General features: G+C 52.1%; 4 protein-coding genes and 4 non-coding genes across 19 annotated transcripts in view; 2 read left to right on the top strand and 6 right to left on the bottom strand.

The window, feature by feature from the left end:
* Nucleotides 1–35: 35 nt before the first annotated feature.
* RPL23A (ribosomal protein L23a) lies at nt 36–3,823 on the bottom strand. The gene is made up of 5 exons (XM_037069838.1): nt 3,719–3,823; nt 2,909–3,092; nt 1,085–1,261; nt 325–394; nt 36–96 (listed from the first exon to the last, which is right to left on the bottom strand). Exons 1-5 carry the CDS (start codon nt 3,741–3,743, stop codon nt 82–84), a joined length of 471 nt encoding a protein of 156 aa, XP_036925733.1. The 5' UTR covers nt 3,744–3,823; the 3' UTR covers nt 36–81.
* LOC119003858 (small nucleolar RNA Z17) lies at nt 209–280 on the bottom strand. Its single transcript, XR_005070059.1, has one exon. It is a non-coding gene; the product is annotated as a small nucleolar RNA Z17 (small nucleolar RNA).
* On the bottom strand, nt 460–525 carry LOC119003853 (small nucleolar RNA SNORD42). Its single transcript, XR_005070055.1, has one exon. It is a non-coding gene; the product is annotated as a small nucleolar RNA SNORD42 (small nucleolar RNA).
* LOC119003857 (small nucleolar RNA Z17) lies at nt 1,334–1,404 on the bottom strand. The gene has a single exon (XR_005070058.1). It is a non-coding gene; the product is annotated as a small nucleolar RNA Z17 (small nucleolar RNA).
* LOC119003852 (small nucleolar RNA SNORD42) lies at nt 3,176–3,239 on the bottom strand. Its single transcript, XR_005070054.1, has one exon. It is a non-coding gene; the product is annotated as a small nucleolar RNA SNORD42 (small nucleolar RNA).
* A 630-nt stretch (nt 3,824–4,453) lies between the features above and the next one.
* Nucleotides 4,454–9,881, top strand: RAB34 (RAB34, member RAS oncogene family). Of its 7 annotated transcripts, none has more exons than XM_037069830.1 (11): nt 4,454–4,923; nt 5,822–6,034; nt 6,247–6,338; nt 7,179–7,247; nt 7,339–7,440; nt 7,543–7,607; nt 7,742–7,793; nt 7,975–8,056; nt 8,561–8,651; nt 8,780–8,887; nt 8,971–9,378. In XM_037069830.1, exons 2-11 carry the CDS (start codon nt 5,981–5,983, stop codon nt 9,036–9,038), a joined length of 783 nt encoding a protein of 260 aa, XP_036925725.1. In that variant the 5' UTR covers nt 4,454–4,923; nt 5,822–5,980; the 3' UTR covers nt 9,039–9,378. The 7 variants fall into 7 exon arrangements, with proteins under 7 accessions (XP_036925725.1, XP_036925726.1, XP_036925727.1 ...); XM_037069831.1 differs by lacking the exon at nt 4,454–4,923 and adding an exon at nt 4,930–5,014; XM_037069832.1 differs by lacking the exon at nt 4,454–4,923 and adding an exon at nt 5,072–5,159 and having other exon boundaries at nt 7,182–7,247.
* A 2,090-nt stretch (nt 9,882–11,971) lies between these two features.
* On the top strand, nt 11,972–19,972 carry PROCA1 (protein interacting with cyclin A1). 5 transcript variants are annotated; one of them, XM_037070094.1, is made up of 6 exons: nt 11,972–12,421; nt 13,001–13,103; nt 16,204–16,290; nt 18,254–18,389; nt 18,680–18,841; nt 18,931–19,972. In XM_037070094.1, exons 1-6 carry the CDS (start codon nt 12,392–12,394, stop codon nt 19,583–19,585), a joined length of 1,173 nt encoding a protein of 390 aa, XP_036925989.1. In that variant the 5' UTR covers nt 11,972–12,391; the 3' UTR covers nt 19,586–19,972. The 5 variants fall into 5 exon arrangements, with proteins under 5 accessions (XP_036925989.1, XP_036925990.1, XP_036925991.1 ...); XM_037070095.1 differs by lacking the exon at nt 13,001–13,103; XM_037070096.1 differs by lacking the exon at nt 16,204–16,290.
* Nucleotides 19,973–21,557: 1,585 nt separating this feature from the next.
* SUPT6H (SPT6 homolog, histone chaperone and transcription elongation factor) overlaps nt 21,558–26,497 on the bottom strand; it is a 31,514-nt gene continuing 26,574 nt past the window's right edge. For both annotated transcript variants that reach the window (XM_037070337.1, XM_037070336.1), the window contains 7 exons: nt 25,990–26,103; nt 25,696–25,820; nt 23,867–23,979; nt 23,534–23,611; nt 23,273–23,439; nt 22,650–22,837; nt 21,558–22,341 (listed from right to left, as the gene is read on the bottom strand). In XM_037070337.1, the coding sequence (XP_036926232.1) occupies nt 22,155–22,341; nt 22,650–22,837; nt 23,273–23,439; nt 23,534–23,611; nt 23,867–23,979; nt 25,696–25,820; nt 25,990–26,103 (972 nt within the window). In that variant the 3' untranslated portion in view covers nt 21,558–22,154. The remainder of the gene's footprint in view (nt 22,342–22,649; nt 22,838–23,272; nt 23,440–23,533; nt 23,612–23,866; nt 23,980–25,695; nt 25,821–25,989; nt 26,104–26,497) is intronic.

Raw genomic sequence — 26,497 nt, 5'->3', positions numbered from 1 at the left:
CTCCCAGCCCAACCAGAAATCAACATAAAGAAGCATATAGTATGAAATTTTTATATTTAGAATTAGCCAGCTGGACTCAGTTTAGATGATCCCAATCTGAAAAACAAAAGGAAGCTTTGTTACTGAAGTTGAAATGTAAAGATTAAGTCGGAATTTCATGGTTAAAAAAGCATAATGTGGGCACAGGGTAAGGCCTATTAAGGAGAGGGGTGCAGTCAGTCAGTTAAAGCTAATCAGCAAACATCAGACTTTGGTCGCAAACAGACACATCATTTGCACCCAGGGGGTGGCTGGTTAAGGAGTTTCATGACCAAGGAGGCTTACTTTGTTGGCAACATCCAAAGCATCATAGTCTGGAGCCAGTCGAACATATGCCTTCTTCTCCCCATCAGGCCTAGGGTGGAGAAGGCAGCCTTAGTCCCTGCTGCCCGTAGTGCCCCCCCCACCCCGAGTCTTCTGGTGCATCAGGGGTTCCTTTGTTCATATAGTCTTTTCCAAACAGTTATATTTTCCTGTCATTGGCACAGGAAGGTTAAGAAGCCACTAGGCTACAAACAAAGCCAATGCCTTTTTGGGAAACACCACAGGATAATGCAGACATCATTTTCTCTTATTCGAGGGGCTGTCTAGGGGTAGGAATCAAGAAAATGAGCACCAACCCCACAAATAACAGTGTCAAACTAATTTTCACCAGGGCCCACATCAGCCTTGCAGTTGCCTTCAAAGGGCCGAATGTATTTTAGGACTGTATAAACATAACTACTCCATAACAGTTAAGTGAGAGCTCGGTGCTGCCGCCCAGTAGAAACAAGGTGGAGGGAGACATTCAGCCCGTGGGCCTTATTTGCCACCTGTGCCATAAATCAAATCCTAGAGGCAGGAGAGCTGATGATGCCTCAAAAGTCTGTAGTCCACACAATGGACTGTAATTACAGCAGGGGCTGCTCATTTCTCAAGGCTTGCACACTCTGAAACCTACTCTGACCCAAGAAGCAGCATCAAGGAATTTTAAGGAATTTCATGCCATCCAGGTTTCCTAACTTGAGGCCCCAGTATCCTCCTCAGCCCTTGGAGCCCCACTCACCTGATCAGCGTGTTGACCTTGGCTACATCAATGTCATAGAGCTTCTTCACAGCCTGTTTGATCTGGTGCTTGTTGGCCTTGACATCCACAATGAACACAAGTGTATTGTTGTCTTCTATCTTCTTCATGGCTGACTCAGTAGTCAGGGGGAACTTGATGATGGCATAGTGGTCAAGCCTGGGGGAGGTAAAATGGGGTCACCTGGCCTGAGCCCAGTAAAAGAAAGGATGGGACCACTTTTGAAGCCCAGGTGCATCAGACAATGAGTAGCAATCATTTTTGTCAGACTTTGGTCGCCAAACAGTGTCATCATCTGCAACCTGAAACCTAGGGACCTGGAGAACCATATGCACTCTATTTCACTTGAAGGGCTTTCATCCTTTAAGTAATTAAAGAATCATCTTGAGTCCCGAACCCCTCATTCTTTATTTGACCTCACCATTTCTTTCTCTTAAGAAAAAAAATCGCTTTTTATTGTTTTAAGATTTTATTAATCTTTAGAGAGGAAGGGAGGGAGAGAGACAGAAACATCAACACGTGGTTGCCTCTAATATGCCCCCTGCTGGAGACCTGGCCCACAACCCAGGGATGTGTCCCTACTAGGAATTGGGCCAATGATCCCCTGGGTCACAGGATGGTGGTCAATCCACTGAGCCATGCCAGCCAGGGAGTTTTTTTTTTTTTTTTTAAATCCTTGACTTCAACATTTCTGAAGGGAGAATTTGTGGATAAAATTGAGACTTGAGAAGTTAAAACTGAAGAGCACAAAGCCAGACTGCAACATCCTGAAATCCAGGCTAGAGTTCCCAAGAATGTTGCTGCTTCACTATGAGGCTATTTCCACCCATTTTGGTAGCTTGAAGACCATCAATTCTTTTTTTTTTTACCCCCCCCCCCAAATTGTTGTTCAAGTACAGTTTTTTGCCTGGACCATCAATTCTTGAGAACAACTTTTTATTTATAGCTCAAGTTAAACTTACAGTGACTTGAACACAACTACAACAGTTTCCCCCCTGAAATTCAGAGAAGAAACACTCTATCCACACGGACACTACCTTCTCATTTTGAAGTTGGAAGTCAGGTCTCAATCTCTTATTACACTAAATGCTAAGTCCAAAAGGGGTAAAAAGATTGTCAAGTGCTTGCTTTCCTCCACAGAGGAACACAACCCACTCTATTCTGCTACCGTAGCTTGTGTCTAATGTGTGGTTCCTAAGATCAGTTATTAACAGAAGCACGACACCAAAAATACTGACATATCCCAACCTTTTGTGCAATTTCCCACTAACCATTACCAAGTGTAAAAATCTGAGAGTGAATGAGAAGGCAGTTTCCATACAATGTTGCAGGCCTTCACTGTCCAGTACAGATGAATAAATCTCCTTTATCAACCCAGATCACGCCACGTTGCCACCTTCAACAACTACTCCCTGCAGCAAAAGGTGCTATGAGGAATGAACTAAACCTGAAGCCCTACAACAGAGAACATCTAAGTCTTACTTCGTACTTCTAAGAAGGTGGACCCTAACATATAAAGTGATAATTAACCTAACAATTAATTAACCCTGGCACTAACTATGGATTGTTTTAAACAATTCCTGCCAATAGTGAAAAGTCTCTTCTTGTTCATAAATAAGGCATTAACAATCTCCTCACAATCCCACTTAAAAACACGAGAAGTACTACATGTTTTTGAGAAGCCAAGCTCTAAGTCTGGTAGCCTACACAGCCACCTGGCTCACTTCTCTTACCTCTATTACTTCCTAAACTTTCTCTTATAAAGGGGAGGGGGGCAGAGGAGGAAGAGTACAGGGCAGTACTGACTTGTTTCTCCTGGGGGCGCTCTTCCGAGGATATTTAGGCTGCCTTCGGAGCCGCAGTGTCTTAGGCCTCCTGAAGGTGGGTGACGTGCGGATCTTCTTCTTTTTGTGGCTGTGGACGCCTTTTAGCACTGCTTTCTTTGCCTTCAAAGCCTTTGCCTTGGCTTCGGCTTTGGGAGGCGCAGGAGCTGAGAAAAGAAAATGTGGAAGCGGGTTTCAGAAATCGATCACTTCTGGCCCGAAGACCGGTAGTGGGCGCCCCAGGCCACATGTGCATCAGTGGTTCCTTTGAAGACATCACAAGTCTCAGATTAAACATTTTCCATCATATGCACGGTAATGGGGCGCACTTGGAGTAACTCCAGGTATCCAACACAGAAAAAAGTAACTAGCAATGCTCAAACGCTTGATACTTGCCAGGATGCATGCGAGTAGTTTTATACAGACTATCGCACAGCCATCCTGGGAGATTACATAGCCGTCTGTAATGAAAATGAGAAGTTAAAAAAATAAAGGAAAAAAGTGAAGTCTAGGGAACGGATTTCATACAAATCTGGAAACATGGAGCTGTGATCTGTGGATGTGTGTAGTTCCCAAGTCCTCACTATCTGACTGTCAGCTTCCCTCCCCTCACCCTTCAGCCGGAGCCCAGCGCATGCGGTTGGGCCCACGCGCACCGCAGCCTGGCCGAAACGGGAGCAGCAGCTCCGGAGCTGACACCTAAGTCTTAGGTTAGTCACTGTCCTTTCCGTTCGTTCACTCTCTAGGGGTCCGAGTCCAACCAGCCACGTTTCCCCCAAGCCCCAACACACACCTTCCTTCTTCGCTTTGGGCGCCATCTTCGTGAAAAGGGTTTCCAAGACCCGTTCCAACGGGCTTGTAGAACTAAGGCTCACCGAAGACTCGCGATGCTTTTTTACTTAAAGCTGATTGGGTGCTCTGTAGCGCGGCGCCCGCCGGGAGTAGTAGTTAAGTTTAATCGCCTCGGGAGAGGGACTAAGCATGCGCCACGCCTCCCTTGGTAAGAAGGGCCTGGTAAGACCGTAGAGCTTCTTGGGGGTTGTAGTTTTTTTGAGACGTGTTTATCCGCCGAAGCGGATAAACCGACTGATACTCGCGTCTGGTCCTGAGCTGAGCGTTTCTCATCTGGAGCAACTTCAGAGAAAAGAACTGCAGTCCCAGGAGGCAGTAACACTGCAGCCTGTAATAGATATAGTTAGATTGACTCAGGGAGAGCGAAGCAAAGTTCTAGAACGTTAGAGCAGAATTTGTCAGGCCCAACTACTTCAAATAACATTTGTGGAAATTGATGCCCCGAGATTGTGACGTGGCTTATCAATAAGGGTGATTTTGTGTCAGAAAAAAATCGAGTCAGGCAGAGGGGAGGAGCGAAGAACTAGAGGAGGTGGGAGGTGGCCACAACTCCCCTCTTCATGTACGTCGATTTCATACGCTTTCTCGACAATACTCTGGAAAAACGACTAATATTCCAAAACCAGCGCACAGATTTCTCCAGCACTTGCTAGCTTTTCTTGTAGTTTTTCCATTCACAGTCCCTTCCCTTTAAGTAGTCTTGCCTTCCCTGCCCCGGTCATCTCTGCATCCTTAAATTCAGTTCCGGACACACAGCAAAGTTCAGTAAGGCTCTAGTTTGCTTCTCAGAGGCGGGTGTCTACTCCGCCTTCACCCCTCCCTTTTTATCTTCCTCCTCGCCTCTTGGAACCTGCTTCCCCCTTTAAGGGTGAGATTTGAATTGTGCTATCCCGACTCTATCCGAAAGAACCGCAAAGTGGGAAAGTCCTTGGGAAGGTTCCAAAGGAGGCAAAGAGAAGGCTAGTACCAGAGGAGAGTCCCCGTGCTCCAGAGCAGTGACCTCCCCCCAAGGGCGGAGTTCCTGATCCATCTAGCCCTCCTTATCCACCATCGAGGGAGGAGGCTTGGTCTACAGCCCGCCCACCCCTCAATTTACTCCGTAGCTTTCAAGGAAAAGACTCCAGACCTCGGTCGTCTATCTCCACGGTGGGCATCCAGCTCCTTCTCCGGCACCCCCTCTATGCTACCCACCCCCCCAACTCCCAGGGCTGAAGGGCGGCAAGCGGGGGCAGACTCGGTGAGTCACGTCCTGGGCCTGGAGTTGAGGAGGGAAGCGCCGCCTCTCCTTGGGCCCCTTCTCTCCCCCTTACCCCTCCCCGCCGGTCCTGGCGCAGCCAGATGCTGCGCGGCAATCACCGATTCCCCATCACCAGTTCGGCTGGGTAAGGGTCCCCGTGGAGATGCAGCCCGGCACAGAGGTGCAGGGCAGAGCCACCTGGGGATCCCTATCTGGGCACGTTCCAGCCTGGGTGGGGGCGGCCCTGGTCCCGGATGAGGCGTCTGTCGAGGGAGCCTAGGGCAGTGCAGGGAGGAGGAGGGGATGGGGTGTCCCGGGCTGGTTGCGAGACCGCGAGCTGCCGGGAGAGGGGCGGGGGGCGGCCCTTCTCCAGGAATTTCCGGGGATCATGTTACAGAGCTCGCAGAGGGACAGTCGAGTGGGACGCGGGGCCCCGCGGCGGGCCGGGCCCTGCGCCCCCTCCTCCAGCGGCCCGCGGCCTCGCAGTGCGGTCCCTGCCCACACTGACCCCGTGTGGTGGGGCCGCTCCCGCGCCCTTGGACCGCTCTGTGATGGTGGGGCCGCCCCAACCCCGACTTGTCGTCGGGTCTCTGCGGCCTCGAGTTATCGTAGGAACTATCCGGCCCCGAGTTATCGTCGGGTCTGCGCGGGCCCGGGATCCCCGGGACGGGGTTCCCAGTCCCCATTTGGCGGCCGAGGGGTCTCCCCGCCCCCGAGTCGTCTTCGGGACGGTCCGGCCCCGGGTGATTGTGGGTTCACCCCAGCCCCGGGTGACTGCCTCATCTCCGTGGCCCTCGGTGACCGTAGCATCCCCGAGGCCGCGGGCTCCCGCAGGCTCCCCGTGCCCCCGAGTTATAGTCGGCACTCCTCGGTCGCGGGTGATTGTCGGGTCCTCACGGGCCCGGGTCGCTGGGGCGGATCAGGCCTCCGCGCCTTCTCAGGGCGCCCGACAAGGCCTCAGGCAAGATGAACATTCTGGCGCCCGTGCGGAGGGACCGCGTCCTGGCGGAGCTGCCCCAGGTAGGCAACGGGGCCACGTCGGGCTTCTGGCTGCGGTGGTGTGTGGGCGGGGAGGAGGCGGCACCAGGCCAGTTGGAGGCTTGGGCCCAGCCCTGCCACCCAGCTAGGCCTGCTGCTTCTGGGTGGTCCCCTCCTCACCCCCAGCCCCAGGCTGCTTGGCTGCCAGAGAGAGCTGGTGGAGGGTGAGTCTCATTATCTTCCATCCCTTTCAGTACCTGAGGAAGGAAGCCGCTTTGCACATGCGCAAAGACTTCCATCCCCGGGTCACCTGCGCTTGTCAGGAGCACCGGACAGGCACCGTGGGGTGAGTTGGAGACACCCAAAATACAGAAAGGAAGTCCCAGGAAACTCTGTAGTCAAGGCAGTGGTAACGTCCACACCCTTGGGGCTCCATTGAACCTTCTGCCTACCAGCTATGTTGTTATTCCCCCTTTTTATGACCCTGCATCGACTCCTTTATTTTCAGCAAGGTTATAGTGAGTCCAATGAAACGGGTTTGGCTGAAAGGTGGCAGTTCAGTTTCTGACAGAGAAGGATGTGGTCCCCAGCTCAGCTTCCCACATACCATCTGTTCGAGCCCCAGGGCAGGGACTGTGTCTTCATCTGTGAGTCCAAGTGTGGGTAAAAAGGGAACACTGGTGACGATTGCCACCATTAGTGTAGGGTTTGCCCTGTGCCAGGCACTGTGTTGGATACTGTTACTGCCTTTTATTCAGTGGAAAACACATCACATTTAAGATGTATCCTGGTTTCAGAGATGTTAAAATGTATGTGTGTGGGAGGTATGTTTCACAATATAGAACATTTATCTCATTTTAACCTTCTCGACATCCCAATAAAACAGATTTTAAATACCCACTTATATGTTGAAACTGAGACAGAGAGGCTAGGTAACTTGTCCTAAGTCACACAGCTAGTAAGTGTGAATAGTAAGTACCTGGAACTCAAATTCATGTCTCTCTTACACTGAAGCACAAAACACTCCTGGCCAGCACATCTGTCTGTCCAAGAAAGCTGCCCAGGAGGCCTGGTGTCTCTGGGAACTGCAGCCTGGATGCAGCTACCTCTGTAGACTTCCCAGGGAACTTGGGGACTCCCTAGAGTGAGACAACTAGGGCCCACTCCTGCCTCCTCTTGTGTCCAGCAGATTTAAAATCTCCAAGGTCATTGTGGTGGGGGACCTGTCAGTGGGGAAGACTTGTCTCATTAATAGGTAAGAGGGTGCTGGACTGGGCTGGGGAGGGGAGGGCCAAGCCTAGCCAGATCAGCGGGGCTCAGGGCCAGAGCATCTGGTGCCCCCTCAGGTTCTGCAAAGACACCTTTGATAAGAATTACAAGGCCACCATTGGAGTGGACTTTGAGATGGAAAGATTTGAGGTGTTGGGCGTTCCCTTCAGTCTGCAGCTGTAAGTGCTTCCTCTACCTCTTCCAGCCATTTCTTCCTCTAGCACCTACATCCTACCCCACTCCCATCCCCATGCCTCTGTTTCACCCCTTCTTCCTCCCAGCTGGGATACTGCTGGACAGGAGAGATTCAAATGCATTGCATCAACCTACTACCGAGGAGCTCAAGGTAAGGGGCTGGATGAAGTGGAGTAGGTGGGTGCGCCTCACTTCTAATCGTGGACTGAGGGGATTGTGGAAATGAGCCGAAAATGGGGGTAGTGTTTCCCCATCAGCCTGGGACTGTTTCTGCCACTTTTTCAGCCATCATCATTGTCTTCAGTCTGAATGATGTTGCCTCCTTGGAACATACCAGGTACATGGGGATGCTGAAATATATTGGGGCTCTGGGAAGAGAGAGTTCAGAAAAGAGGGGTGCTCAGGGCATGGTGGGGAGGGGAAGACGGCAACTAGGAGCAGAGGGAGGATAATCGGGCGTGTGAGTGTCAGCAGGGGGCCTGCCCAGCTCATCTCTTGCTGTCCTTCCTCTGTGGCAGGCAGTGGCTCACTGATGCGCTCAAGGAGAACGACCCTTCCAGCGCGCTTCTCTTCCTTGTGGGTTCCAAGAAGGACCTGAGTGTGAGTGAGCCTCTGTGTGGGGGGCAGGGGGAGGCTTCCCAGCGTGGTGTGAGAACCCGCCTGCATCTAACCCTGACTTCCTTATTTTAATTTTACTGTTTATTTACTTATTTATTTTTGTCCCTGGGGACATGCTTATTGATTTGAGAGGGAGGGAGAGAAACATCGATTGGTTGCCTGTCTCTTGTAGGCACCCCAACTGGGGATCGAATCTGTAACTTAGATGTGTGCCCCAACCAGGTGACCCTCCAACCAACTGAGCCACACTGGCCAGGGCTTTTTATTTTTTCAATTGAACAAAAAAATTTTTTTAATTGATTGATTTTGAAAAGAGAGAGGAAGGGGGAGAGAGAGAGAAACATCAATTTATTCCACTTATTTGTGTACTCATTAGTTGATTCTTGTATGTGCCCTGACTGGGGATCAAACCCACAACCTTGGTGTTGTGAGACCATGCTTTAATGAACTGAGCTCCTGCCAAGGCTGATTCTGACTTCCCTTCAGACTCCTGCTCAGTATGTGCTAATGGAGAGAGACGCACTCAAGATGGCCCAAGAGATGAAGGCTGAGTACTGGGCGGTCTCATCTCTCACTGGTAAGAGGCTTCAGGCCTTCTGCTGTGGCATTCCTGCCTGCCTCGCCTCTCACTCCTACAACTCCAGCTGTGCCCAATGACCCCAGGCCTAGAGCTGCCCCTAAGCACCCATCTGTTCCCTGTGTCAGGTGAAAATGTCCGGGAATTCTTTTTCCGTGTGGCGGCGCTGACCTTTGAGGCCAACGTGCTGGCTGAGCTGGAGAAGTCGGGGGCTCGGAGCATAGGGGATGTTGTCCGTGAGTGCCCCTCCTGGGTGTGGGTGGCAGAGAGTGCAGGGAGCCTCCAGTCCCTGCTTCACATATTTCCCGCTCTTCTTCAGGCATCAACAGTGATGACAACAACCTGTACCTAACTGCCAGCAAGAAGAAGCCTACATGTTGCTTTTGAGAGATGAGGGGTTGCTCAGCCCTGGGGCAGTGTGCTGTCTTGACTCCCCCAGACCTCTACCCCTGGGCATTTGCACTGACTGCTATTACAGACCAAAGAGCTGCCCCTTGGTGGCAGTACCCCCAGAGGGGTAGTTGGGATCATGCTAGTCACTTCCTGCCACTAGGCATCATACCAAAGACTGGATGCCCCCTTCCTTCATGGGCTCTGTAGGGTGCCCAGGAGTGGAGAGATGGTCCCTGCTGCTTTTGCTCCACCTGCTGGGCCCTTTGGGTATGAGGATGCTTAATGGTCCCAGCCTTACACCGTGCCTTTTGCATTAAACTTGCTGTTATTAGCAGTTTGGGGGTTGGAGTTCTTTGTGGGGATGAGGGATATGGAATGGGCAGGGCTGTATGGCGATCTTGGAACTGGAGTCTCCTGCCGGGATGCTGGCCCTCTCTGGCCCTGGGGGAGGCCTCAGGCAAGCTGGGTTCTTAGGGACCCAGCTGTACTCTCACTGGGCTGGGGGGAGCTGTATTCTCATTGGGTGAGATCTGAATTGTTGTTGAGAGCCCTTTCCTTTGGTCCCTTCCCCCCAAATGTGTCCTACTCAGAGCTTAGAACAAAATTTCTATCATTGATAATATTTTATTTTTTAGCCTCTTCTCACCTTTCCTTTAACAGACAGTTGTCTGAGAGGAACACGGAAGTGATTGGGTTTTGGATACCTTTGGCGCAGGGAGGGTAGGGGCTGGGCTCTTGTTCAGAAGATAATCTCACATCGAACTATATTCGAGGTACAAACATAAAGTCATGAGTGGTGTCTTTTGACAGTTTAAAACATGATTAAACTAAATTGAATAAAAAGTACTGTGTGTGTTTTTCCCTCTTCAAAAAGAGAGAGAGAGGTACTCTAAGGAGGACCTGCACTTGAATCCTCACTGTGCCTCCTGAGACACTCAGGCAAACCACTTAGCCTGTGTGCCTCCGTGTTCTCTTCTGTAAAATGAGGCTAACAATGCTGATGAGATTTCCCGGGTTAAATAAGCAAGCACTAACATGTAGGAAGGGCTCAAAAACCTTAAAAATTATATCCTTTTTCTTAAAAGATCTTATTTACTTTTAGAGAGAGAAGGGAGGGAGAAAGAGAGGGGGAGAAACCAATGAGTACATCCATCGGTTACCTCTCCCATGCCCTCAACTAGGGACCTGGCCTGTGACCCAGACATGCGCCTTGACAGGGAATCAAACCAACACCTCAGTTTGCAGGCCAGTGCTCAATCCACTGAGCCACACCAGCCAGGGTTTATAACTCTCTATAGGACGAGTGAGCAAGAACCTGGCTCATTGTTGACATCTGACCCAGAGCTATAAGAGTAGATTGGCTGGTCCTGGCTGGTGTAGCTCAGTGGATTGAGCTCGGGCCTGCGAACCAGACGATCGAGGTTCGATTCCCAGTCAGGGCACATGCCTGAGTTGCAGGCCAGTTCCCAGCAGGGGACCCACGAGAGGCAACCATACATTGATGTTTCTCTCCCTTTCTCCTCCCCTTCCTCTCTAAAGATAAAGAAATAAAATCTTAAAAAAAAAAAGAGTAGATTGGCTGGAGTATCTCAGGCAACTGGCCCAGCAACAAAGGGACACCTGTGGCCTGGTATCATCCTGGGAGGCTGTGGAGCATCAAGATTAGAACACAGATCCTGGTTCCCAGTCAGCAAGTGTTCTGTCCATTCCGTGCCTGCTTTCATTCTCTCCGCTCCTCCGTTCTGGGAGGGTTGGTTTTCTGCACACTCCCCTTTTTCCTGTCCCCCCTCCCCTGCTGTTCCTGGAGCTGGAGGTTTTTGGTGGTGACCCTCCCCACACAGGTTGCTGGGTCTGGGGGAAAGTGAAGGAGGGTATCATGTGGAGCAGCAGTGGGAGAGGCCTTGGTTTCTCTGGAGAAAACAAAGTTTAAAAACCATGTTTTCCTTTTCATCCTTTGAGGCATAGCTTGGCTTTGGAGCCTGGTGCCAAGAGAAACGGAGGGGTGTGATGTGGGAATGTTGGTTCTATGGTGCTAACGCTTTTTCACACTCTACTGGAATTTTTTGTTTGTTTATCTTTGCTCCCACATAGGACTGCTCATCACCCCTTGCCTTGCACAGAGCCTCTAACTGTGTGTGTGTATGTTTGTGTGTGTAGTTGGCATCACAACACCGCTGTGGAGTGTTTGTGCTGAGAAAAGTGTGGGGAGCAGGGGTACGCTTTGTTTTGGGTAGCCTCTGAGGGGCATGTGCACATTGTATCAGGCTGTGTGGCAAGTAAATTTTTTAGGTACACTACGTGTGTGATACAAGCATGTGCAATGTGTATGCTATACTTTAAGGTGTGAGGGTTGTAGGGTGTGAGGGATTAATGCAATGGACCCTGCTCCCAGTATTGGGCAAGCCAATGGAGACACATAAATTTGCAGGAATGAAATAAGAAAGTACAAACATAGAAGAACTGAAAAATCTTAACCATTATAACTGTTGGGAAAAAGTGACCAAGGCCCAAGCTCTATGTTAACATCTTTATTGCGCAGTATTTCTCTGGATCAGGGTGCCCCATCCGAGCTAGAAGGGAACACTGCTAAGAGGCTCTGGGGTTGGGCCCCACAGGGCGGCTGAGAATTGGCAAGTCCTCAACAGAGGAGCCTGCAGGCGGAGAGAGCGATTGAGCCTGGCCTTCCACGGCTGGAGGAACCTCAGAAGAGCCGGGATGGGTGGGTGGTGTGGTTCGAAGGGTCTCTTCCCAACTCGGAGAGAGGTAGTAGTGGTTTGGGGGCGGAGCTAAGGGGCGCTGCAGGGTTCCGAAGGGATTGGGAGGGGCCGGAGCAGAGGGCAGCGTCAGGTTGAGAGAATGGACGGGGCGGGGCTAAGAACGGCTAGGGGCGGGGCCAAATTGGGGTGGGGTTAAGAGCTGGGGGTAGATCTGGAGAGGGATGGAACTGAGAGCTGGGCCTGAGCAGCCGAGCTAAAGTTAAGGCCTGAGATAAAGGTGAGGCACTGAGGTTAAAGTGGGACAAAGAGGGAAGAACTTGGAAGGACCTGGGGTGCCTCGGAAGAAGAGCTCGGCTGAAGCTTAGACTTGGGCTGAGAAGACAGCACAACCTAGAACGGGGTGGGGGGGCAGGGGAAGGTAGGTGGAGAGGTCGGGCAAGCATGAGGCTTTGTTGAGGGCTGGACGGGAGCGAAGCTGAAACTGAGGTTTACGGTTGGCTCGGCCAAGCTCAGGTTTAGAATTGGACTTCTGTGAGGAAGAGTCTTGTAGAGGAAAAACTGGGCTGAGAGCTATGTGGGTCGGAACGAGAATGACGATTGAAAGGTGGACTAAGGAAAAGACTGAGGACAATGCCAACATCTGGAATGAGAGCAGCAGTGGTAAGGAGAGGGCGGGGCAGAAAATTAGGGGAGGGCTTGGAGCTGCGGCCTGGGCAGGGTGTGGGGGCTAGCTTGAGGACCCGAGGAGGCTGTGGAACCAGTGAGCCTGACAAAGGAGGCGGGGCCAAGGGCTAGGATGGGGCGGATTAGATCTTGGGGACGGGCTCACGTGGAGTCACGGAGTGATTCGGGACCTTAAGCCTTGGAGAGTAACCTCTGGGTTTGGCTGAGGCCCTCTGGCTGGAGTGAGAGCTGTAACTCCTCTTTGCACGGCTGGGAGGCATTGCTGTGCAGTAGCCCGAGAAGGGCTGGGCCTGGCTGGAGCCCATGGTCCAGCGTCCAACCTGCCGCCGGAGCTTGGGCAGAAAGTTCTACTGACTCTGAGGGCAAAAAGGAATCTGGAGGTTCCGTGTGTGACATCACAATCGCCTTCAGATGTGGGCGGGGCCAAGGCTGCATTTCCAAGGAGACCGTGCACACTTCCCCTGCTTTGCTCCCTCCTCTTCCCTCCTTCCCTTCCTGGTTTTTTCCTCCCTTCCTTTCTCCCTTCCACCTTCCTTCCCTCCTTCCCCTATTCAGCTGCTCTGGTGTCCAACCTGGAACCCCACCGTCTGTGCTGCAAGGGCGGGGAAGCTCCTCGACCCTCAGGACTGGGAGGATTCTGTACAAATGAGCATCACCTGTGAGTTTTGAGTTAGGACCCTGTACCCCGTTTAATGTCCTGCGGAGAAAGAGACCACAAGCCTCCCTCTTCCTTTCAAGCTATCACCCACCCCATCCTGCCACGTATCTATATGCTTCTGCCGCTGGAGCTCTGGACTGATTCAGTGAAGCTCTCTGATACCTGTGAAGCTAGAAAGCAGGTTGCCTTCCTCAGACCTGAGGAGTTACTAAATCCCAGTCCTTGGGATTTAGCTCCAATATGAGCTTCCTGGGGCTTGTTAGTGGACCCTGCATATAGGCCTTTCCATGGGGACTCTGGAGAGAACAAGGGAAGTGGAGTCAGACAAAGCAGAGTTTGAATCCTGGCTCAGGGCCCCCTGGCCTAACCTTAGGACCAGGCTGTGGATAGGGAGGCTGTGGGTGTCAGGATTGGGAAAAGCCAGAGGATGGGGAATCAGCTGAGTTAGAGCTGAGCAGGTGTAGTAGGAAGTGACATCTGGCAGCACAGGTTTTGGATCGGATTCCCAAACAACTGAACAGCACAGATTATTGAGCCAGGAAGGCTGGGTTCGAATCCTGCTCTGCCATCTATTAAATTGGGTCTTTGGACAACTTACTTATTCTGAATATATCTGTCCCCATTCAGAGAATGGGCTGTGGAGAGAGCATCTAGAATCGAAGGTGTCTTTTAAAAGCCCAGCACAGTGCCTGACACTGTGAGGATGCTCACCCTCGGTCAATTCTTTTTCCCCCAAGAAGCCTCCAGGTTTGAACCCTGGGCAGAATTTCCACTGCCATAGCTTCTTTGCTCCAATAGAGGGTTTATTCTCTTTTACTCATGCATTTATTCCAGTGAATAAATGCACAAGTAGAATTGAAGAGAGTAGAACAGGCCCCCGGTGAAAAAGAGTTTGACACCCTGATTTATTCTATCAACCAACATTTATTGAGTACTTTCCATGTCCCAGGATCTGTAGAAACAGATGAACTATGGGACTTGTTCTCAAGATGCTATAAATACATAAGGAACCCTGGCGGGGTAAAGGGGAACAAGCTATGTGTGACTAACCCTACTAGGATATCGTTGTTCTCTCCAAGATGAGCAGGTACTCCTGGGGAGTGGAAAGCAGGGGAGAAGGAATGGAGAAGGGATGGATGAGTGGGAGGAACTGATAACTGAGTAAGTGGGAGGACCTGGGTTCTGGGGTGAAGGCAAGATAAGGAGCTACGTCATGACAAGGTAGTAAAATGCTGTTAAAGAAGAGGAACACGGTGGGCCAGCTGGCATTCTGGAAAACCCAGTCTGGCCGCATCGTGCGGACTGGATGAAGGAAGTGAGACAGGAGGCAGGGAGGCCAGGCAGGAGGCTACTGCAGTGTCTTGGTCAGAGATAAGGAGAGTGTGAACCAAGCCACAGGCAGAAGTGGGAGCAGATGGGCAGGACAAGACTTGGTCATCAAGCTGGCGTAGGGATGAGGGAAAGGACTTCTAGCTGTGGTGGCTGCTGCTCTCTGAAATGGAAGAGACAAGAGGGGGTGGGTCGTGCAGGGTGGGGAGAAGGTGGCAGGCTTGTGTGGGACCTGTTGGTCTAGGGTGTTTGGGAACGTCAGAGAGGATATTGGCCATGTGCTCAGGAAAGCGGTCAGGACAGGAGATCCATCCAGTTGTACATCATCTTATTGGTAGACCCTGCAACCATGGACTTGGATGACCTTAGGTGAGACAATCTTGTACTTTGAGAAGGAAAGCCAAGATAGAACCCTGGTAATCATCGATTTAAGGTGTGCAGCCAAGATGTTAAGAAAGGAGTTAAAGAATTGAAGAGCTAGTCAGAGAAGAAAGAGAGGGATGAGAGAGGTCTGCATGCCAGCCAAAGAAACAGAGCATGCAGGAAAAAAGGATGACTGGTTAACCGGGTAAGTGAGATAAGATGAAAAGGAGGCCAATGGGTCTGGCTACTATAAACTGCCGATAGCCTTGGCCTGGGCTGGTCTGACAGAGGGTCTGGGACGGCTGCCGTGGGCAGGTGACTGGAATGGAGAGTTCTGAGCTCACTGAAGGCGGTGACTGGAATTTATTGACCGGTCAATAAAGCAGGAGACCGGGCCTCCTGACTGGGGTCTAGTGAAGAAGCCATTCAACATGTCTGTTAAATGAGTGGATAAACTTGAATTGCAAAAGGAGAAGGAAGGATATGCAGTGGTAGAGGGAGAAATAGGGCTCGTAGATTGTTTTGTTGAAAAGTGTTCATAGCCTGTAGGGAAAAAACCATTAAAGGAGAAAGTGACAATTCTGGCTGGGACCTAGAGTTCAGGTGCCTTGGGCAGGAGGAAGGAGGGATGCTTCCCTAGGCTGGGGGCAGCCACAGAGAAGGCTGGTGCAATGACCTGCTGAGAGGAACAGCAGCAGGGGAGGAGTTCCCAGGGAAGTGCTTAAAACTTCATTCAAACGTTCGATAAATTTCGAGTACTTACTGTTCTATGGAAAACAGGAGCCGACCAGGGAACTGTAGATGACCAAGTGCCAATGAAGGCCCAGCTGCAGTCGCTAAGCAATCAGCTTCCCCTCCTTAAGCAGAACTCAGTTCCTGATGCCCCAAAGGATAAAGCTAATCTTGGGAAGAAAAGTAAAGTGGCAGACTCTGCCCTGTGGTTGTTGATGCAGCTGCTGTCCCAGCCGGTGTTCTGCTGGGTCAACTTCTGACCCAGGTCCACACTCTATGACAATCACCCGAGCTGCCCTTCCTTGCCTAGACTGGCTCAGTCCTACGATTCCTCCAGATTCAGCTCCTATTATGCTTCTTCCTGGGAAGACTTTCCTAATCTTACCCCCACCCCCACTGTCTCAGTAGGTGCCCTCGCTCTCTGCTTCCCAGGGCCTCCCACCCACTGTCCCCTGCCCTGTCTGTCCTGCACCACACCACTGTCACCAACTGTTCCACACAAACTGTCCCCTCCACAACCTTCTCCCAGCCCCTTGAGGTGGGGACTTTTTGGGGGGGTACTTTTTTTTAAATCTTAGCATCTTGGACGTGGCTGGGGTCTGACACCTAGAAAGTCTCAGAAAATGTCTGGGGGCGGGGGGGGGGGCACTGCTGCTGCCACTCTGTGCTCTCTCAGATGCAAACAGGTTGCCCAGCTGGGAGAGAGGACATCTGCTGGCTGCTGTGGCGTCTAGCACTGACGCATCTACCTTCTCCTCTGAAGGTGGGTCCAGGGGAATCTCTGGCCCCAGGGGTCCCCCTGCCACCCCTGACATGGGAAAGCTGACACTTGGTGGTAGGCAGGAGGGAGGGTTTGGTCCTGAAGGGGTTACCCCACCACCCCACCCCATCACCTATTCATGCCAGAGAGGGCAGGGCCCCTCTCTGGAGCCCACGATCACCCCTTTGCATAGCACTTTGTGGGGCAGGGTATCTTTACATGTGAACTGAGGCATCCCAACAGCCCTGCAAAATAGGTGTTACCACCACCCCCATTTTGTGGACAAGGCAGAAGTAAAATAACTGGCCCTCAGGCACCCAGCTAGTGATAGAGTGAACACTGGATGCAGGCCTCCCTGGCTTCAGGCTCAGGACACTTGCCATCACTTTGCCCCTCCTTGCCCCCCTTCAGCAGTGCTGAAGCAGGCGGAGGTGGTGGTGGTATTGCAAGGGCCCACCTCACACACTGACGAAGGGCAAGAGGGGAGAGGAATCAGAAAAGGAGGCCACCAAGTGGGTCAGGAGTGTATGGAGGACCTGGGACCCTCACAGCCTGCTGGGGAGGAGTGGGGGAGGGATGTGGGGCAAGGCTCAAACCAAGCTGCAGTCCACTCATCCCTCAAGTGCTTTAAGGCCACTTGGACTAACACACCTTCAGCCTGGGTTATAGGAGCTCATGCCTGTGTCACACCTCGTAGGGGCTGGATCAATCCTCCTGGTCTGTTAAGGGGCAGTGAGCCAGCCCTAGGATCTCAGGTTGCCAAGGAAGTCACTGGTGCTTGCCCACTTCTTCCTCCCAAGGGGGACGGAGACAGAGTCCAAAGGGACCTGCAAGAAGGTGCCTTGTCCACTCTGCTCTAGTGTGTGAAATCCTGGGCACGTGGAATCACTTCGCAGGCTTACCTTTTAGAGGGTGGGCAGAAGGGAGACCCACCAATAGACTGGAGCCTTGGGCAGGGTCAGAGGTGAGGCGGTGCAGGTAGAGGCTGGGAGACTCCAGTGTGTGTCCAGGACTTGCATTCAGTTGAGGAAAAGATGAAGGAACCTTTCTCCAGGGCTTCCCCCTAATCCCAAACTGTCACTGCAGCAGCTTCTCCCCTGTGCTCTGGGAAAGGGGACATAGTATCTGTGCAGCCTACAAGGGGCAGAAGAGCTCAGGCTGGGATGGGTTCAAGTTCATGACTCTAAGGACTGGAAAGAATGGAGGAATGGGCATTTGATGATTAAACAAACAGCAGGGAAAGAATCGAGAGTGGGCATGGGAAAGGGGAGAGAAGTGAGAAAGGTGTCTGGAGAGAAGGGGCTTGAAGAGAGGTGGAAAAAACAAAGGACCAGAGTCAAGAGAAGCAGTCAGGAGCACAAGATGTGTGGTAGGCCAGGCCTCAGTTGCCCTCCAGGCTGGAGCCACCATGCCGTAGGCAGCCTTGGGGCCAGAATGGCTTCAGAGGCTCTGAGGGCTCAGATGAAGGCCTCACAGGTACTAAGGTTGCCGTTACTGGCTCTAATCACTGGGGACTCTGAAGTGGCATTCCACAGCCTGCCACGGTAAAGGAACCATCCGTCCCCTACCAGGCACTCTGTGAAGGTAGCAAACTCCCAGCAGCTGGGTGAAAGGCAAGCAAGAGCCAGTGGAGGGCTCCAGCGGGGCAGGCTCCCATGGGAGACTGGGAGGGGAGGGAAGGAGGCAGGTGTCACAGGACAGCACAGGGGATTTGGTGAGGATCTTGGTGAGATATTTTCCTGGGAGCTTGCAGGGGGCAGCAGATTCATGCAGGGGACTGGGGAAAGCAGAGTGCTGAGACCTGGAGTTACTACTGGGCTGAATTACTATCATGAAGTAGAGACAGCTCTGGGGTGGTGGTGGTGGCAGGTGAATGTGGTGAAGCCTTCAGACTGAGCTGCAGGGAGACCCACTGATGTGCTGCCGCTGCTGCTACCCTTGTGTGACTCAAACCCCTACCCCTCAGGTGAATTCAAAGACATTGACAGGTGCTGCTGGAAACACAAGCAGTGCACGGGGCATCTCATCCACCCCTTCACCTCCGACTATGGCCACTACAAACTGCACCTGCACTCCATCAGCCACTGCGGCTGTGACTGCAGGTAAGGACCCTCCTCCTTGGGAGGCTCGCAGACCAGGAAACTCCCGGGCAGAGCCAGGTCCAAACTCTCACTGCGGTTCCCTCCTTCAGCTCTGACCAAAGGCTGCCTGCCCAGCCCCAGCTTTACAAACCTGGCTCTACTCCAAGAGCAATGGGGAGGAGGTCTTTTTTTCGGCCTGGGCTGAGCCTGGAGTTACCACTGGGAAAGCCCACTGTCCTCAGGCTTCTTCTGGCTCTGGGCTGCTGGGGAATCCTGGAGGCGTGGGAGCCAGGCTGAGTTCCGTGTGGCAGGGTGAAGGACTACTCAGAGAAGACAAATAGAAGCAGCTCCCGGGACGTAGGCCCGACCTGTTCCCGAGATGTGGGCTCAACCTGTCTCAACATCATCCAGACCCCTTGCTTTGCAAAGCTCATCCCAGAGGAAGAGTGTGTGGAGCGGTTCTGGTACGGCTGGTGAGTGCTGGCAGGCCGACGGGGGCTCTGCGGGGCACAGGCCCTCGCTCTCCACCAACCTTCTCTTTCCCTGTCCTCTTCCCTCCCAGGTGCAAGAGCTACAGGCCTGTCTCTGTGGCAGTGATCCACCATCCCATCCACCATGAGTGTGGGGCAGACGACCTAAATGAAGAAGAGGAAGAGGAGGAAGAGAGCAAGCCTCCCATCCCGATCCAGGTGGGGCCCACCACCACTGCACCCACTGACACAGGCAGAGGAATGGGCACAATCCCGGGTACCCCAGACTCGGCGGCTCCCATCACCATCTGGCGCTCTGAGAGTCCCACAGGGAAGTCCCAGGGCAGCAAAGTTGTCAAGAAGGTCAAGAAGAAAAATGAAAAAGAGAAAAGTGAGGAGGAGATAGATGAGAAGGCAAAGCTGAAGAAAAAAATTAAGAAAGGCAAGTTGACTAAAAAGAAAAGCCCAGTGAAATCAGAACCCTCGCCTCCAGACTTGAGCAGATCAGCAAGCCCAAGGGAACTGGCTAGGATGTCAGAGTCCAGCCCAGAGAGCAGGGAGGACCTGGAGAGTGAGGACAGTTACAACGACCAAAGGCAGGAGGAGCCCTTTAGCGATGATGTTATGGAGTCTTCATCACCCAGAAAGAGAGAGAAGAACACGGTCCAGGCCAAGAAAGTTGGAGCGAAGGCCTCTCCAGTCAAGGTCAACAAGAGAAAATCTCCCCCAGCATCAAACCTCGGTTGAGGCCAGGGCGACCGGGGTGAAGAATAAATACAATCAAGCCTGTAGCTGATCCCCTGCTGCTGTTCTCTCTCCCTCCAACTTGGCTACTTCTGTGGGTAGAGGGTGGGCTCTGGGCATAGCTGGAACAAAGGGGCTACAGGGCTGCGGGGGTTTCTAAAGGGCAATCCATCTTTCAAGAGGAAGCCCATGTGAAGGCAGGTTGGAGGGCAGGGGAAGGGGACTGTAACAGCCCCTCTCCCTAACATCCTAGGCCCAGGGCAGGAGAGCACAGCTGGGTTGGGTGGGAAGACGGCTTCTGTCTACTGGGAGACTGGTCTCTGTTAAATCCACTCAGGGACAGGTAGGACTGTCTATAGTGATACCACTAATAAACTGAACCTTTTCACCTACTCTGCCGCTCGCTGTGCCTGGCCTTTCCCTCCTTTTAGTGGCCCTGGAGAAGGTGCTGGTAAACCAAAGGGAACATGATCTTATCAGTTGTATGTCCTTGCTCCTGCTAGGCCCTTCTAGACCATTTGTGCTAAAGTGAACTGAACTGGGTTCCCCACAGAAAGCCAGTCCCTTCCTCACTCCCCCCTAACTCTTACCAACCAAAAGGCAGAGATCTTGAAGGAAGAAAAGAAAGGAAGGTCCCTGGCTGGTGTAGCTCAGTTGGTCAGAGTGCACCAAGGTTGTGGTTTAGATCTCCAGTCAGGGCACATACAAGAATTAACCAATAAATGAGTGGAGCAACAAATCGATTTTTCTCTCTCTCAAATTAATAAATTAAAAAAGAGAAATAAATGAAAAGCAAGGAAGAGAACTCACCAAGTTTGGGCAGCGGTGGCCTTTTTTGACTTCTCTGCTGAGCCTCAGGCAGAGGGCGGGGAGCGGGAAAGCCTCACTTTCCCAGCCCTACAGAACTGAGACAAGTCTCGTGAAGAAACTAGGGAGGTCCGAAGCCCAGAAGAAAAGTCCAGCAGGGCTGGGGGAAAGTACTAGGGCCTGGGACTAGCCAGCCCTGCAACAGCCCCGCCCCTTCCTCCCAGGGCCAGTGTCTGTGCAGCAGTAGTAGGTGAGTGTGAGGCCCACCCTGGGGCAGACAGGCTTGACCGGAGTAGAAGCACTGTCAGAGACTAAGGCCCAGCTGCAAAAAGGAAAGAGCATGCAGAGGCTCACGTCGGGAAACCCAGATTCACTTGTGGCCTTTCTCAAACATGCCAAAGAGGTCCACAGGTGCTCCCTGACTTACAATGGGTTTACATCCTGATAAGCCCATTGTAAGGTTGGAAATATCATCAGGTAAAAAATGCATTTAACACACCTGAACACCCAAACTTAGCCCAGTCTACTTTAAACTTACATTAGCTTACAGTTGGGAGAAAGCATCTAACATGAACACACTTTGAGTATCTGTAGTTCACCCTGGTGCCTGGGGCTCACTGCCACGGCCGCCTAGCATCACAAGAGTATCCCGCTGCACCTCGCTGGCCCAGGAAAACAGCAACATTCAAAATTTGAAGTACAGTTTCTATTGAGTATGTGTAGCTTTCACACCATTGTGAAGTGAAAAAAATCTTAAGTTGAACCATGGTTAAGTTGGGGGCCATCTGTAGTAGGCAGAGTGCATGGGGGTGGCTGTGTGGGAGTTGAAATAATACAGTAAGCGCAGCTAACATTTACTGAGGCCTTACAGAGTCCCAGGCACTTGGCCAAGGACTTCACACATTCTATTTGTCCTCACAGATGCCCTGATGAGGTAGGTATCACCACCTCCATTTGACAGATAAACTGGCTTAGATAATAGGAGTGCGCTCCAGGTCACAGGGCTGGAAGTGGAACAGGAAAGTGACACCAGGCAATCTGATGCGGAAGCTGCCTGCTTTCCTGAGTCACTGCCTCTCTGAGGGAGACGGGAACCCTTCTGAGCTCCAAGCACTGCTCGGAAAACCACCCCTCAAGAGCCAGAGAGGGAGAGAGAGGCTTTGCCAAGTGCTCTGTAGAAACACTGTTTATTCAAATGACAGGCAGGAAGCGGCATGGCGGCAGGTGGGTGAAGGTAGCCAGGTGGGCAGGTTAGCACTGCAACCCTATGTCCCCTGCAGTCCTGCTTTGATAGCCACCCAAGTTGTTGGTGTCAGGGTCAGAAACACTTCCCCTCCTCTTCCTCCTGCCCCAAACTGAATAAATAGCATCTGTCTCTCCACAAGAGCTGGGGGAGACTCATGTGCTGAGCTTGCTGCCCCGTCACAGCCCAGAGTCAGGTGAGGGCAGAAGCTCAAAATGGCTTGTAGGGGAGTAGAATACAAAACTGTTCCACTCTCACTCTCGTCCTCTTCCTCCTCCTCCCTGCCACACTCCCTTTCCAGCCTGGTCCCAGGAGAGGTGGTCGGTGAGGGCCTGGTGTGGGAGAACTGTCGCCTAGCGTACACTGAGCTCGTTTGCAAGGCCATCCAGCCTGTCGGCCATCCAGGCTGACCACCAAGGAGAACGTCAATTCACTCCACTTTATGGACAGAAAAGGAAGGGCAGGGAATGAGGCAGGCCTCTCCCAGCCTCATAGGTAACCAGAGTCCTAGGAGTAGGCCCCCTACCGATCCATCTCATCCAAGAGCGGGGTGGCATCGCCAGCAATGGACATGGGGGTGCTTTCGATCATAGGGCTGGGGGATGGCCGAGGTGTCAGCCGCTGCTTCTGTTTCCGTCGCTCTGCCTCCTTCTCCTGCAGCCACTGCTCTGCCATCTTCCCCCAGTCGATGGCTGCGTGGCTGTTGGACCTGGGAGGGAGAAGAAGCGGCTTTTCAGACCAGAACTCTCCCGAGGCTTACTAGAAGGAAGCCTTCCCACCAATCACTGGTGAACATCCACCCTTGCAGAAATGGACCTCGTACCTACAGGCGGCAGCTGTGGCCGGCTGCCACACTGCCCTGCTCTGTCATCTCTCAGAAAGCAGCCCTCAGTGGAACTTTATTTGGGTCATGGCCCTCAGAAGATCCAGAGTGCCTGTCTGTGCTAAGTCCTTCGGTCTCCTGATGTACCCTGTCCTCACTAAGACCCCGCTCTAGGCCACAATCTGTGTACTTACTTTGGCTGCTGCTGCCGTTGCCGAGAGCTGGAGGAGGGCTGGGGCTGGGCCTGGGCAGACTGTGGGGTGGTGCTGGCCTGGAGCTGGTGGTACTGTGGTGTGGTGATGGGCTGGCTTGGAGTCGTGTAGGAGTAGCTGGGGGTCATTAGTGGCGTGGCCACTGGCTGCTGGGCTGGCGTTGGGAATACCTGGAGGAGAGTGAACAGTTAAATGGGAATGGGCTTGTGGCATATTTATCCTTTCCATGAGTTTCTGGAAAGCTAGAAATCTGGGTTCAGCACAGAGCTTTCCAGCTGACCCTCTCCTGAGCAGCAGAGGCAGCCAAATAGGATGGGACCAGCACGACAATAGGGCCTCCCAGTCCTGACCCCTTGAGGTTTCTAGTGGCTTGAGGGTTCCAAAGACCCCAAAGGACTCTGTAGAAAGGCCAGGCCTTCTCTTACTCCTTTTCCCCTCAAGTGGGTCTGAGGACAAGGAACATCTGTTGGAGACAGTTCCTAAGGCCCATCTGTGCATGTCAAGGTGGGCACTGGCAGCGGCCAGTCTGTGGACATCTAAAAGATGATTGTTCCCTGTCGCTCTTCCCCACCCTCTGCAAAGAGCTTCCTCCCCAAGCCACGTACGTGGTAAGCGCTGCTGCCTCCTCCACTGCCCCCATAGCCATACTGGCTGGAGGCCCACTGGGCTGGGGTGGCATTAGGGTTCTGTCCTTGGCTTGTCACAGCAGCAATGGCACTGAACATTTGTGAGGTCATGTTCTGGGGAAGTGCATTCACAGCCCGTGTCAGATCTGTAAGCACAAAGAGGTGGAAGGCCGGCACATTAGAGGTCAAAGTCCTCCCAGCTTTATTTCTGAGCCGCAGTCCTAGGCGTGAGCTCCTTACCCGCAAGGTTGATGTTAGCTGGGGTAGCATTGATAGAAGCAGGTGTCCGGGTCCTGCTGCTGCTACTTGGGGTGATTCCTACAGGAAATAGCCAGAGTCAGTAATGTTTCTGGTTTCATAATTTAGGGGACTGAAGGAGGCACTGAGAAAAAAATGAAGATAAATAGGCAAAGTGGATGCAGAAACTTCCTGATGCTACGAAGCTGAAGTAGAAGAGAGCTGAAATGACAGCTTATGTTTCACTCCCACACAGAAGGCTATTAGTGATTACCTTGGTTCAGGGGCTAGGTGTCCCCCCCAATCACACCCCAGAAGTCAGAGAGTATAACTCACCTGGTACGGGATCCTGGTAATGGTCCTTAAACCATCTGAAAAGCCCATTCACAGTTGGGAAGATTTGGCCTCGGTACCGGAATCCTTCTGGAGTCACCGTTACATATTCTATCCTGGGATTTTGGAAGGAAACACACATCAGATACCACTTGGGACCAGCTGTGAGAGAGCGGCCAGAACAGATCTCCACCATGTGAAGTAGTCACACTGGGTGCTAGGGGAAAGAAGAGATGAAAGAGCCAGTCCCTGACCCTGTAAAAGGAGGCCACGCTCTGGGGAGGTGAGGTGTACATAGCAGAGTATGTCAAGGCCAGGAGTCAGTAGCCCCTGGTGTGCTCTGTACAGGTCACCACCAGAAGACTTGCTGGGGGCTGGGCCACCATCCTGGGCTGCAGGTGAGGGTGAAACTTAGGTCACAGAAAGTCAGAGCTGGAAAGGGTCTTCCAGGGCAGCAAAGCACAACTCCCCATGAACTGGAATCTGGAAGTGCTTCTGGAAAGTGGTTAGTCTGCCCTTACCCACGTTGCAGAGCAGAGTGTGGATAAAGAGGATGGGCGATGGGTTCACACACTCAGTTCTAGTTCTAGTTTTGGCTCTGCCGTTTATCCCCTAGATGACTGTCCAAAGTTACTAAAACATGAATCTCAGCTTCACTTGTAAAATGAGGGTAACAGTTCTTAAACCTACAGGGTAGGCATGAAGAACAAATGAGACAGTGCATGTAAAGCACTCATTGCATAACATCTAACAGAGCTGTGCTGGATAAAGAACAGTTGTCAACACATGGTGCTGTTGTACAAAACGCTTAATATAAGCATGGCAAAGCTCTCATTTATATTAAGCTAAAACATGCTTCATGATTTTCTACTCAAGAGTTCCTTCTGCAACACAAGAGTCTGTGCCCCTTTCCACAAGAAGCTATCATGTTGCTCCTGCTCCTGGTTGAAGGTTCTGCTTGCTTAACTGTTCCCTATGGGACAGCTGCCAACCCCCCCAGAGCCCTGGCTGCAAACCCCTGGAAGCATGATGGTGAGTCAGAAAAAACTTCTCCAAAATGAGCACGACATTCCAGATGTGCCCAAGCTATGCAAGGGCCAGAGTCTAGAGCCTCTTGTCATTTGGCTACTAAGTCCCTTACTAATATTAGCTGTGCTGTGCATCACGTACAGGCAGTAAAGAGATCAGAGCAGAAATGCACAGGCCTTGGCTAAGGGCCAAAGGGACGATGGGGCCACAGAGAAGGCTGGTATGGTTATCAGTCTGGGTAACAAACACAAAGGAAATAAGTCTAAGGAAATTGGACTTTTTCCTATTCAGGGTGAGCAGCAGAGGGACCCAGATAAAAGAAGGCTGGCCTCTTAGTCATACAGAAAGGGAGCAGAGGTCAATGGTAGGAAGAAGATGCTCTCCTGACCCGCCCCTTCAACGCAGGGAGAAGTCAGCACACTAGAACAACAGCAAGCCACCATGTGCAGAGAGCCCTGGCAAGGGTGAAGCACACAGTGGAAAGGAGAGATGGGTGTGCCGGCCCCGATCTCTGCCAGTCAGGTGGATAGAGTATCTGATGATTTCCATCGCTCCTCGGAGGGGCAGAAGAGGCAAAGGGAACTCCTTTTCACAGGGTTGAGAAAAGCACCTTTCTTACTGAAGCTTTGCCTTCAGACTCTAAATTATCATCCTCTTATCCCACCTCCAACCTCCGCCTCTATTCTAAACAGATACAGGGAGAAAGGCAGGCAGAACCAGAAACTACTGTTCAGGGCCTCTGACTCCCCTGCTAGCTTGTCTGTGGACCCCAGCGGCAGCACCTTCTCAGCACCAGTGCTCACCTGGGTTTACCCCGGGGCTGGTATCCCAGTAGGAACTTGCCGGGCAGTTCCTTGCAGGCACAGATGAAATAAGGGATGAAGGTGGGCTTCTCCTTCTTAGTTTTGATGAGCAGCTCCTCTAATTTCTGGGGGTAGAATCAGGGGGAGAGGTTGGGATAGCAGCATGCTTGGTAGACAATGTCTGGAGCACACATGACTGTACACCTCCTTCACCAGCTGAGGGACCCCTACACTGAAGGAAACTCATACATTCTCAAGTGACTGGTGTCATCCCTCAAGGGGCCCTGTGCTCACCTTACGGTCCCCACCACTGCAGTCCTGATAATACTTGTGGTTCAGAAGGTCCCGGGCAAAGGATGCCATGGGCTGGACATAGCGGGCAACAATCTCATCCAAGTCTTCAAATTCCTGTGGGGAGAAGGGAAAGGCCTCGTGTGTCCTGCCCAGAGCGGAGAGACTCCTGGCTCTTTATCAAATCTCCTCGGACTAGAACTCATGGGAGGGGGTGGACTTCCCAGACCTGCTGCGGCATCATGCATTACAAAGTCCCTTCAATTCAGCCATTTGTTTGAGTTGTATGCATATTTAAAGTTTACGAGGCACAAAATCATTTGAATAACTTTTGATTCTCCTATGGTGCTTGAGAACAGGGAACGTCATAAAATGTCACTCCACTGCAAACAGGACAGAGAAATGTGACGTGTGCATGTGTGCCTACGCCAGCATGCATGTTTTCTCTTCTTCCACAGGCTCTCTTTAGGTAGTTTACTTTAAAATTTGGAGGACAGGGAAACAGGGCCAA

This window comes from Sturnira hondurensis, unplaced genomic scaffold (assembly GCF_014824575.4).
Source record: "Sturnira hondurensis isolate 20B ecotype Veracruz unplaced genomic scaffold, ASM1482457v3 Scaffold0018728, whole genome shotgun sequence".
Classification (NCBI taxonomy): Eukaryota; Metazoa; Chordata; class Mammalia; order Chiroptera; family Phyllostomidae; genus Sturnira; species Sturnira hondurensis.
Note: the sequence above shows the minus strand (reverse complement) of the source record. Positions and strands in the feature narration are given on the sequence as shown.

What these genes read in the sequence shown, in the direction of transcription:
- RPL23A (XM_037069838.1), bottom strand. Translation starts at nt 3,743, where the DNA reads ATGGCGCCCAAAGCGAAGAAGGAAG. An exon ending in AGCGCCCCCAGGAGAAACAA is followed by an intron (nt 1,262 to 2,908) that starts GTCAGTACTGCC and finishes TACCTCCCCCAG; the next exon opens with GCTTGACCACTATGCCATCA. An exon ending in AAGGTCAACACGCTGATCAG is followed by an intron (nt 395 to 1,084) that starts GTGAGTGGGGCT and finishes TCTCCACCCTAG; the next exon opens with GCCTGATGGGGAGAAGAAGG.
- PROCA1 (XM_037070094.1), top strand. Translation starts at nt 12,392, where the DNA reads ATGCCAACATCTGGAATGAGAGCAGCAGTG. An exon ending in TGTACAAATGAGCATCACCT is followed by an intron (nt 13,104 to 16,203) that starts GTGAGTTTTGAG and finishes GTGCTCTCTCAG; the next exon opens with ATGCAAACAGGTTGCCCAGC. An exon ending in GAGCGGTTCTGGTACGGCTG is followed by an intron (nt 18,842 to 18,930) that starts GTGAGTGCTGGC and finishes CTTCCCTCCCAG; the next exon opens with GTGCAAGAGCTACAGGCCTG.
- RAB34 (XM_037069830.1), top strand. Translation starts at nt 5,981, where the DNA reads ATGAACATTCTGGCGCCCGTGCGGAGGGACCGCGTCCTGGCGGAGCTG. An exon ending in CTACTACCGAGGAGCTCAAG is followed by an intron (nt 7,608 to 7,741) that starts GTAAGGGGCTGG and finishes CCACTTTTTCAG; the next exon opens with CCATCATCATTGTCTTCAGT. An exon ending in GTTCCAAGAAGGACCTGAGT is followed by an intron (nt 8,057 to 8,560) that starts GTGAGTGAGCCT and finishes ACTTCCCTTCAG; the next exon opens with ACTCCTGCTCAGTATGTGCT.